At 43.6% G+C, this 11,149-nt stretch overlaps 1 protein-coding gene across 1 annotated transcript; it reads left to right on the top strand.

Annotated features, from left to right (window-relative positions):
* Positions 1-1,213: 1,213 nt before the first annotated feature.
* LOC115776568 (uncharacterized) lies at positions 1,214-9,102 on the top strand. The gene is made up of 5 exons (XM_030724292.1): positions 1,214-1,459; positions 1,977-2,327; positions 2,997-3,329; positions 6,004-6,354; positions 8,394-9,102. The coding sequence occupies exons 1-5, from the start codon at positions 1,387-1,389 to the stop codon at positions 8,591-8,593; spliced, it is 1,308 nt and encodes a 435-aa protein (XP_030580152.1). The 5' UTR covers positions 1,214-1,386; the 3' UTR covers positions 8,594-9,102.
* Positions 9,103-11,149: the final 2,047 nt, after the last annotated feature.

Below are 11,149 nucleotides of genomic sequence, written 5' to 3'. Positions count from 1 at the left end.
GTGGTGTGTGTGAACTGTGTGGGGTGCGTGCCCACTTGCTAATTGCAGTGATAGAACAGTTCCAATAGATAGTGAACCGGTGAAATTCTCAGCCTGGTGCAAAACGACCTCAGTATGGTGCAGTGCCGGGCGATCAGCCGCTGGCTAGAATTCTGCCACCTGGTGGTGAGTTGGATCAAGTGGTGGGAGAGGATGCTGGACAGACCTGGTGCACCTAAACTTAAAGTGAGGGTGTGCTGGGAATGCCTGGCAGAGGGTTACGGAGGCCATGGAAAAAGACTTTTGGATGGCCTTGAGGTGATTCTGGCAAACTGTCACAAGCAGTGTTCTGCTCACACAGTGCTGGTGGGGCGCCGCTGACTTCAACTGAGGCTATAGTCAAGCAGTGGACGGAAAAGTTTGAGGACCTCCTTAATCCCACTGACACACCTTCTGTAGTTGAAGCAGAGTCTGGGGATGGGGGGGTGACTCACCCATCATCGGGGGTGAGGTCACTGAGGTTTTTAAACAGATCCTTGGTAGCAGGGCCCCTGGGGTGGATGAGATTCGCCCTGAGTTCCTGACGGCTCTGGATGTCGTAGGGCGGTCTTAGTTGACACGCCTCTGCAACATCACGTGGAGATCCGGGCGGTGCCACTGGATTGGCAGACTGGGGTGGTGGTTCAAATCCTTAAGAAGCACTTCTGTAACAATTATTTTCATTTCCAATCACTTTGTGTGTGTGAAGGCAACACAAGACTGTGTAGAGTCTGTGTGGAATTAACATCTGTACAGTAACTGTAATCCAGGTGTGACAGAGACATAGAGGTGTGGTGTGTGTCAGTGTAATGTGTGTGTGTGTGTCTGTGTGATGTGTGTGTCTGTGTGTGTGTCAGTGTGATGTGTGTGTGTGTCAGTGTGACGTGTCAAATAATTGTATGGAAGTTTAAAGCGACCTGACAGCCTCCACAGTGACACCTGCTGGCCACTTTTGAAATCTTCACATGAACGTATTCTGTGAAACAATGACACAACTTGTTCTACCAGAATATCCACATTAAACAGTTTTAGAAAAATTCAATTACAACAACAAGGAAATAAAACACTGACTTCAGGGGACTCATTGTGCATCACCTGCCAAGAAGCAGCAGGTAAACAACCTGATGGTCATGTGATGTGGGTGTTTTGAACAACACCTGCGCTTCAGACACTCGACACAGCCTCGGATCGTCAGTCCTGATTGTCCATCGCTAGTTTAGAGCTGAAAGGAGAACTCTGTCAAGACTTTCTCAGGATCTGGAATGTAATCTCATCAGTTTTAAGCTCAGGTTCTGTTGTTGACTTTAAATACCAACCGACTCACATTTAGAACAAACTCAGTGCTGGATCCTCAGAATAAACCCTGAAATGTCTCCTGGACCTGCGTCACTCTGCTGGACTTTCCTCCTGTTTGTCGGCGCCTTCGTGTTTGTCTCTGCAGGTGAGATTTACCTGTTAGAAACTAAACTGTTTTTCTCTGAGCTAAAGAAGAGAAAATAGGATCAGTCTGATTTACAACTTAATGATATTTCTCTAACAATTTTTTTTCATATTGATTCAGTGTGTATGTGTGTCAGTGTTATGTGTTGTAGTGTCAGCAGTCAGTATCTTTGTGTATCTGTAGCTCCATAAAGGCAGCATGCAGAGACTCCCAGTGTCTGATAATCAGAGGCTGCTTTCTCAGCGACCACATACCTATGCTGAGTTGCCATGTTGCCGTGTTGCAGTGCGGGCGGCGTAGGCTTGAGTCCCGGTCTGTAGCCAATTTGACCGCGTACTTTCTCCATATCTTAACCAAATTTCCTGTCTCTCCTCTACTGCAAATAAAACAGCTGTGGCCAAAAAACAAACAAACTCAAACATCAAAGGAAATAAACAACATATTTAAAGTCAATAATTCTGCTCAGAAATGTGCTTTGACCTTTAACCCCTCTGCTCTGTGTTGTTTCGTCTTTCAGACCAGAAAATCATCACAGCTGAGTCTGGACAGGACGTCACTCTGCCATGTCGAGCTCCAAACAACAACAACAACAACAACAACAAAATCATAGTTGCAGAGTGGACCAGAGTTGACTTGGAGCCTGGATATGTGCTTTTGTACAGATACGATCAGTTTGCTCCAGCCAACCAGCATCCATCCTTTAAGAACCGGGTGGATCTGCAGGACAGACAGATGAAGGATGGAGACGTGTCTGTGATTCTGAAGGATGTGACGACTGATGATGAGGGAACATACGAGTGTCATTTCTTCATGGAGGGAGCACGCTCATGGGAGCTCAGCAGCATCTACCTGAGTGTTCATCCTCCAAGTGAGTGAAGTTGGTTGTGAGTCGTGTGAAACTGAATCCTGCCGGTGCCATAGCTCATGAACATGGATTTAGTACACACACAAACCTCCATCCGTTTCAGAGTGTGTAACAAACATGATGACTGATGGAGGACAGAGGTCACATTTTTGTTGCTGTGCAGAAATCCTTCAACAACAGACCCACTTAGAGCTGCTTTTAGTGTTGCTGTTGTGTTACTGCACACATTTGTGATGGTCCTACAGTCCAGCGTATCACCTCAAGGTGCTTTGTATTGTGAGTAAAGACCCTACAATAATACAGAGAAAACCCAACAGTCCAAACGACCCCCTATGAGCAGCACTTGGTGACAGTGGGAAGGAAAAACTCCCTTTAACAGGAAGAAACCTCCATCAGAACCAGGCTCAGGGAGGGGGGGTCATCTGCTGAGGGGGGAGAGACAGAGATTAATAATAACTAATGATTAAATGCAGCCTAGGCCTATAGCAGCATAACTAAGGGATGGTTCAGGGTCACCTGATCCAGCCTAACTATAAGATTGATCAAAAGCAAAGTTTTAAGCCTAATCTTAAAACAGAGAGGGTGTCTGTTTATATTTGATGAAAATAATTTTGGTCCTAATTGTACTTTGACCTTTAACCTCCCTGCTCCCTGTGTTGTTTCCTCTTTCAGAGCAGATAATCATCACAGCTGAGTCTGGACAGAGAGTCAGTCTGCCATGTCGAGCTCCAAACAACAACATCATATCTGTAGAGTGGACCCAACCTGACCTGGGAGACAAATATGTCCTTTTGTATCAAGATGAGAATTTTGATCCAGACTACCAGCATCCATCCTTCAAGAACCGGGTGGATCTGCAGGACAGACAGATGAAGGATGGAGACGTGTCTTTGGTTCTGATGAACGTGAAAGCTGCTGATGCTGGAACATACGAGTGTCGCGTCTTCATGGCAGAAACTCGCTCATGGGAGCGCAGCATGGTCTACCTGAGAGTTGATCCTCCAGGTGAGTCAATAGAGTTCAGTGTGTCTGTGATCTGGGCTGTGAGACAGGTTCAACAAACCTGAGTTTAAAATAAACACTGAGTCGGCTGCAGCCTGACGGACAAACTGCAGGAGACAGAAAGTGAAGATAAAAATGTGGAGAAACAACTCAGACTGAGTTTACTGGCTGACCTGTTAGAGACTGGGACAGCAGCAGACACCCGGGGAGCTGACCTCAGGTCAGTTTGTTACTCAATAAAAACTGTTTTTGCTGCAGTTTAGGACAGTTCAGTTTATGACAGTTCCTTTGTTTGAATAATTATTCAGTAAAAATTGCATCTACTGATGGAATAGCTTGGTTTCATTAAAAAAAAAAAAATTTTATGCCTGAGCACTGAGGATGCGAAGGTCCTATGAATCACCTTGTTGAAGGCCTAAAGATGCTCAAAAACTCGTCAGGTTTGGTGAAAGTTTCCGTATATTAATGGTTTCAGGTATGGGCCTTCCAAAATGGCTCTGTAGTGCCGCCTGTGGTGGAAAAAATAAGCTGAGCTCTGAAACCAAACTGATTTTCTGATGATTTATTAAAAGTAAAGAATTAACCTTTGCAAAGGGATCAATACAGCACGAACAGCCTTCGCACCGGCATTGAACAAAGCACAAAAGTAACACCAATTCGTTTATACTATTGTGTTGATAAAATCTTGTTCCACTATCCATGGGGAGTTCAGATTCCCACTACCAAGCAGGACCTGCATGATAACAAGTGCCCCGTGGCCTTGGACACAGCCTACAGTCAAGTTGTTTTTCCCATCTTCACACACTCGGTCTTTGTGCTAGTAAATTACAATTACAGATAAAAAGTACACAGAGGTTATTCGAGTTCAGAAACAAATTTTCCATTACACCGCATTTAATTTGAGCTCCTCTTTTCGTACATAAATAACATATCAAAATGCTCAAAAACTCTTCCTTAGCATTTGCATTTGTTCTACACCCAACAGGAAGTCGACCACTTTGAATTGATTAGGTGAGTTTGGCTAGTTCCAGCCCTCTTACTTTTTCTAACTCCTCCTATGGTTATAATCCATAATCCATTTCATATTAGGTCAGTGTGAACTATGGGCACGGCTGAAACTGGATTTTGAAACTGAGTTTTTGTTGGAAGGCGAATTTTGATCATTTGCCATGAAATTTCGATTGGCTCTCATTCAGACATACATTATCCAATCAAAACCAAACTTCTCACATGTCATAAGTGTCCACTCCTGAAAACATCTGTATCATATTATTTAATGATGATCACAGCGCCACCTAGTGGGAACAGGAAATGTTATATTCTACACTTTGAGGTACAGCTCCAAGGTGGTTGAGAGGAACCATCTCAAATTTGCTCCTGCTCCTCCCAGTTTTACCCAGTCAACCTCAAAAGTGGTCTGAATAAACATCAGATCTTGATGATGATTCAGTGGGAAAATTGAGTCTTCATTTGTGATTTGGCGCTATATAAATAAAATTGAACTGAATTGAATTTAATAGCAAGGTGGAGGCAAAGTCATTCGCCATGAAATTGATGGGCTTGGAAAGCTTAAAGTTGAGACATTTGCCACCCACCTCCACCCTGATCAGGCCTTTCAGGTTTTATTTCTGTGATCACTGAATGAGGCAAAATGGCTCCACAGCAACATTTCAAAACATCAGCCCCTGAGCTACAGTTCATCTGTTTATCTGAAACTGTGCAGGCTCGTGTAAAATCCTGAAACATGCAAAAAAGTCTCTTGGAGCCATATGCCAAACCCAACAGGAAGTCAGCCATTTTGAATTAGTGTGATTTTTCCAGCAATTTCAGGCCTCTTATTTTAACGACTCCTCCTACGGCGTTCAACCACTGAGACCAAAGTCACTCAGCATCATCTACATAAGTGGGCCATCAAATGTTGTCGAAGGTTTTATAGAATATTAAATGGTGTTGCTGTAAAAAATGCTCAGATTGTGGGAATCTTTTCAGTGGGACATTTATTTCCATTTTTAAGCTTTATACTTCAACTAACTCCTCCTACAGATTTTGTGAGATCAACATGATATTTGGAGAGTTTAATCTAAAGAACTTTATGATGTTAAATTGTGAAGCTTTTGGGTTTTCATCAAAGGGCATGTTTGTGGCAGCATGCTGAATTTGGATCATCACCACAGGACACCAAACTGTCACTTCTCAAATACAGATGGTCCAGTCTGTCCCAAACCGACCATGCCTGATAGTGTGAGTCTGGACACACCTATGTACCAGCATTGGGTCACACTCAGCAACTCATCAGTAGTGGGTTTGATGAGTCCTCAGCATGAATGATGTTCCAACAATAATAATAATCCTGCCTAGTTTTACAGTGGAGGATAAAAAGTCTTCAAAGTCTGACAGAAAGGTTGCAGGACAGCCAGGTGGATGATAAGTGTTTGAAATGTTTGAAATGCACTATAAATTTTGTCTGATCTTCACTCGGATTGGCTGCTGTAGAAGTGAACAGCTGTGGGTGCTGGTATGAACCACTGCATTGAGCAGCCATCACATAAAGCACAGGACTGCAGAGGCCTGGAATTGATTCCTCCCTGGACCCTTTCAAACTGTCCAGTCACAGAAATATAAACCTAACAGTTGCACTTTGACCTTTAACCTCTCTGCTCCGTGTTTCCTCTTTCAGAGCAGAAAAACATCCCAGCTGAGTTTGGACAGGACGTCACTCTGCCATGTCGAGCTCCAATCTACAACTACAACAGGGGTGTGGAGTGGAGCAGAGCTGACCTGGAGCCTGGGTTTGTCCTTTTTTACCGGGATGGGCAGTTTGATCTAGATAACCAGCATCCGTCCTTTAAGGACCGAGTGGAGCTGCAGGACCGACAGATGAAGGATGGAGACGTGTCTTTGGTTCTGAAGGATGTGACGAATAACGATGCCGGAACATACGAGTGTCGCGTCTTCATGACAGGAACAAACCGCAGGAAGAGATCTGCTGACCCCATCAACATCATCAACCTGAGTGTTGGTCCTCCAGGTGAGTGAGCAGAGTGCAGTAGATGATGTCTGACAGCAGCACATTCATGCACTTTCAACCAGAATGATTCTAAGTGGTAATAAAAATTTTAAATATGCATGAGCTCATTTTTCTGTGCTCTTATTTAAAAACAGGGCACTCTGATTGGGCCAAAACTGTGGCTTTGATCTTGTTTTTCAAAATCCTCCTGCTGCTGGCTTTGCTGCTCTTTCACATCCTCTTTTAATTGTTTGGAGACGCATAAAAGAGTTAAAAGAGCACGCAGCAGGCATGATACGGAGGCTGCTCTGACATGAGCCAGAGCTCGATGTGATTGACAGATAAATAAATGGAGGACTGTCGTTAGATAAAACATGAGTGAAACGGTTATAGAATAGAATAGAATGCCTTTATTGTCATTATACAGGATGTACAATGAGATTGGAGGGCCACTCCTGTTCAGTGCCATGTAACAGAAAATCAAACTCTCTAAAATAAAAATATTATGAAAATATTATAATCTAGTATGATCAATATAATCAAGAGATATACAGAAATAAACAATGTGTAAAATATACAAAAAATAGCATGTATAAAAATATATACATACATTGGTGCATCTGTACATTGTAAGAAAAGTAAATATGTGTATACATATAATAATGAAGATGATGAATATTGCACTTGGTGAATGAATATTGCACTAGTGAATGAATACTGGATATTACACAATATAGGAATGTTAGATATTGTTCAGTATGAATGATATAATATTGCACAGAGATGTGGGTGTTGCACAGTTACAGTGGGTGAGTGTGTGAGTTCAGGGTGGTGATTGCTCTGGCAAAGAAACTGTTCTTGAGTCTGTTCTGGCTTTGATGCACCTGTAGCGCCTGCCAGAGGGCAGCAGGTCAAACAGGTCAAAGCCAGGGTGTGAGCTGTCCTTGATGATGTTCCTGGCTCTGCTGATGCAGCGGGAGGTGTAGATGTCCATCAGGGAGGGGAGAGGGCAGCCAACGATTCTTTGTGCTGTCTTGACTACCCTCTGAAGCCTGACCCTGTCTGCCTCAGTGCAGCTGCCGTACCATACTGTGATACAGTAGGTCAGCAGGCTCTCAATGGATGAACAGAGCACCGAAAGGAAGAGCCGTGAGCCGCTGCGTCTGTGCGCGCCGCCATCTTGACCAGAATGGTCTATGAATGGGATGTTGAGCCGGGTCAGAGTGGGTGGAGAACCAGTAACTGGAGCTTTAATGAGCAGATGCAGCTGAGTACATGATACCTGCATGTTTCAGGTGTTGCTGTGGCAGAGAGGACGGCAGCCATTTTCAGGCTGTGTGTTGTTGCTGCTGTGTTAGAGAGGTGGCTGTCCTCCTGCTTCAGCCTTCCTGGGACGTTGATCCCTGAGCTGAGCAGGAATACTGTTCTGTGAAGGAGTTCCAACAACTGGATTAAATACTGTAAATTTACAGAAATTAATACCACAATTATCTAAACAATTGATCAGCTGAGTACACCGTTTCAGGCGACTGATCAGCATCTTTAGCTGTTCGAAATCAAGTTTGTCAGCTTCTGTTGTTTCAAGTACTTTGTGTAAAGCTCGTGTGTGTATATGTGTATTGTGTGTGTGTATACAGTATAGTTTGGTTAGGTGTTATCACAGTGACCGGCTCACAGGTACAGGTGTGTTTCATGGGGAAGAAACTCGAGTCTTGGATTTGATTGGCTCTCAGAGATCTTCTCTTTATTCCTGCTGGCTGAGCCAAACACTGACCTCTGACCCTAAAGCTGTTGTCACAGAGCAGCTGGAGTTTTATTTTATACTTTTCTAAAGTGTATCCATGAATATGAATGATGTCATCAGCACGTTGCCATGGCAGTGTTGAAATACTGCAAATGTTTTTTTTTCCTTTCAGTTTTTTTTGGTTGTGATCATTAAAAACAGGATGATGGAAAAATCCACCAGGATGCAAATTTTCCTGCTTTATCCACACGTCTTATAATCTGCTGCACTGAACAGGAAATGGATTCTGCTTCTCACACCTGTTTCTCACCTGCAGGTCCATCAGGAGGACACACAGAGGGTGGAGCTGTTGGACTGGCAGCTCTTCCTGTGGTTGCTGTTGTTCTTGCTGTTGTTGTTGGCTTTGTGATCTACAAGAAAACCAGAAAAAACCAAATAAAATCATTTTCAGAGTCAGATGATGGGACAGAAATGAACTCTCCTGAACATCCAGCAGAGGGAAAACATCAGAATTAGATTTTATTGCTCATTTGAAACATGAATGAACTTCTGTCCGGTAACATCAGAATCACTGAGTGTCTTCCTGCTTTATCTTCAGGGCCAGCAGCAGCTTGTAGTCCAGGCTCGGCCTTATTCAGTGAGGGTTTAAGCACACAAGCTACAGATCAGTTATTACAGTGTAAGTACACACACTGACTCACCTGACAACACAAACACTGAGTGTAGATGAAGTTTGTGGATTAAAGATGACCAGTTCAGGATCAATACGTCTGAATGATGTTTGGCTCCATTTCAGATGTATGAAGATTGTTTAAGTGTCTAAAACATGTGAGTATAACACACTGGGAACAGCATTTGTTTAACAACCTTCTCTTTGGTTGATGTTGGTTCATCTTTTTGAGTTACAGAGTCTGAATAATCTGTTATGAAGCTGCAGACTCAGAGATTTCTGTCCCTCTGATTCAGAACCGTGAAGCCTTCAAACTGCTTTTATGGATCTGTTAGTGTTTCAGTGAAACTAATAAAGTCACTGGGTGAGTTTCCTCTCGTCTTCAGCTTCTTTAATAAAGATTAAACCTGCTCAGTGTTTGTCTTGTTTCAGTGTTCCTGTGATGGACGAAGGTGAAAGGCTTTATTTCTTTAAAATCAGAATCGAAGCCTTTCTGAGTCTCTTCCTGTGAAATGGAGCAACTGGTTTTAATCAGATTAATAGAAACTAAATAGAAACTGAATAAAACAGATGGCTGCTCTTTGGCTCGATCTGAGACTGTGGAGATCAGCTTCATAGTTACAATCGTATGAAGCATAAATCCAGAAGATTATATTTTCATATACTCATGTAGGTGCTGTAAATGTGGCAGTATTAGAATCAGAGTCGACCTTGTTACACGCAGACCGAACCAGAGAAGAAGAAATTACAGAGTCAGAGGAAGGAATGAAGGTCTGAGATATCTGCAAACAGTTTCAGGTTTGTGGATTACAAACAGTTAATAAGCTGCCTGGTAGCGTTCAGGATCTCTCGATCAGGTTCTGGCGGTTTACAAAGTGTTATTACAGTATTATAAAACCAGAGGAGGTTCCTGTAGCTGCAGAGTCTAATATTTCCTTCCTGCCTGCTGTACCATCAACTTAATCAGTAAAGAAGAAGAAGGTAACAGAGGTTAATGTGAGAAAAACTGATCATTTTTAAAGTGATGATTACTGTGGGCCAATGTGACGTTGGGGGACTTTCCATGTAAGTCGCTGCCGTTTGATTCCTGCTAACTCTGTGAATAGACTGGGCGTGGCTGAGACACATTCCAGCTGCATGAACATTCAACACAATGACAAAGACAGCAGCCCTCAGGGGCACCTTCCTGCTCACCTGCTCAGGAATGCAGATTACAGGCTCTGCTGCAGAATCCCTGCTGCTGTCATTTCATCCATGCTAAGGATGGAGCAACACTGCACCGAAGACACAACAAAACACAGTGTAGTTCACACAGCAGTGCAACAACATTTAAACACATTATGAGAAATGTATACAACATAGTAAACAGGTGAACGTTCAGGGAACCCAGGCCATCCCCAAACTGTAACCTGTGAACGCACCACCCCATCTGAACCATAAATTCAGCTTCAAGCAGCAGCTGCTCTCCACTGCTAGTCCAAGGAGGGCCCACCTACCTCCAGAGAGCTCTGTTCTCAGTGGAGGTGGTCTTCAGGGCATGTGCTTCAACCAGTCAGGTAGACAGCAATCTGGGGACTGCCGTCTACCTGCAGAGAGGCTTCTGGTCAAAGGGCAGTGTCTGAAATATGTGAAAGAACTGAAAATGTCGGCTACTCTGCAGAGAGAGTGATGGAGGATGGTTCACAGGAAGTCAGTTTAGGAGAAACCTGCTGGAAAACACTTTCCTGCCCCGGCATGTTTTCCCAGCATCATCATCAGTCCCTGTGTCATTCCTGCAGGGGCATGTTAGTATCATTACTATAGTACTACCACATGTACAGTCACAGTCAATGAACATACAGTGAAGTACTGCAAAAATCCTCTTTTGACTTTTAAAAGAAACTAATGGTGTTGTTTTACATGTGCGACATGCAGCATGTTGTGTTTCCTGTCACACCAGGTCCTGATTGGGCCACAGAGTTACTGAAGGACACGTCAGGTCACAGAAAACTCTTTTAGTGCTTTGGTGGTCAGACAGCGTGTCCTTAGAAGGCCAATGAAGGGTCATCCAGACAAGGTGGGAGATGTTGTGAAAGTCTGTGTTATACAGTTATCACATCAGCTGTGATGTGGCCGTTACATCCCAGGCACTGAGGGACTCACAGACACACACACTGTGTCCCAGCGCAGAGCATCACATGCAGCCACTGCAGTGTGAAGGGACTTTTCCAGACAGCAGCAGGAATGGTGTCCTGGCAGAATTCCACCCAGACACAAAGGCAGCTGTGTGCTACACAAACTGAACAGGTTATCTTTTCATGTGACTGTAAACAAAGAAAGCATTCCAATGTCCTCTGACTGTCTCATACTTCAATACTGTCTCTGTCTCATACTTCAGTACTGTCTCATACTTCAGTACTGTC

This window comes from Archocentrus centrarchus, unplaced genomic scaffold, assembly GCF_007364275.1.
Source record: "Archocentrus centrarchus isolate MPI-CPG fArcCen1 unplaced genomic scaffold, fArcCen1 scaffold_33_ctg1, whole genome shotgun sequence".
Lineage (NCBI taxonomy): Eukaryota > Metazoa > Chordata > Actinopteri > Cichliformes > Cichlidae > Archocentrus > Archocentrus centrarchus.
This window is presented reverse-complemented; position numbering and strand designations above follow the sequence as displayed.

What these genes read in the sequence shown, in the direction of transcription:
- LOC115776568 (XM_030724292.1), top strand. Translation starts at nt 1,387, where the DNA reads ATGTCTCCTGGACCTGCGTCACTCTGCTGGACTTTCCTCCTGTTTGTC. An exon ending in CTTCGTGTTTGTCTCTGCAG is followed by an intron (nt 1,460 to 1,976) that starts GTGAGATTTACC and finishes TTCGTCTTTCAG; the next exon opens with ACCAGAAAATCATCACAGCT. An exon ending in CCTGAGAGTTGATCCTCCAG is followed by an intron (nt 3,330 to 6,003) that starts GTGAGTCAATAG and finishes TTCCTCTTTCAG; the next exon opens with AGCAGAAAAACATCCCAGCT.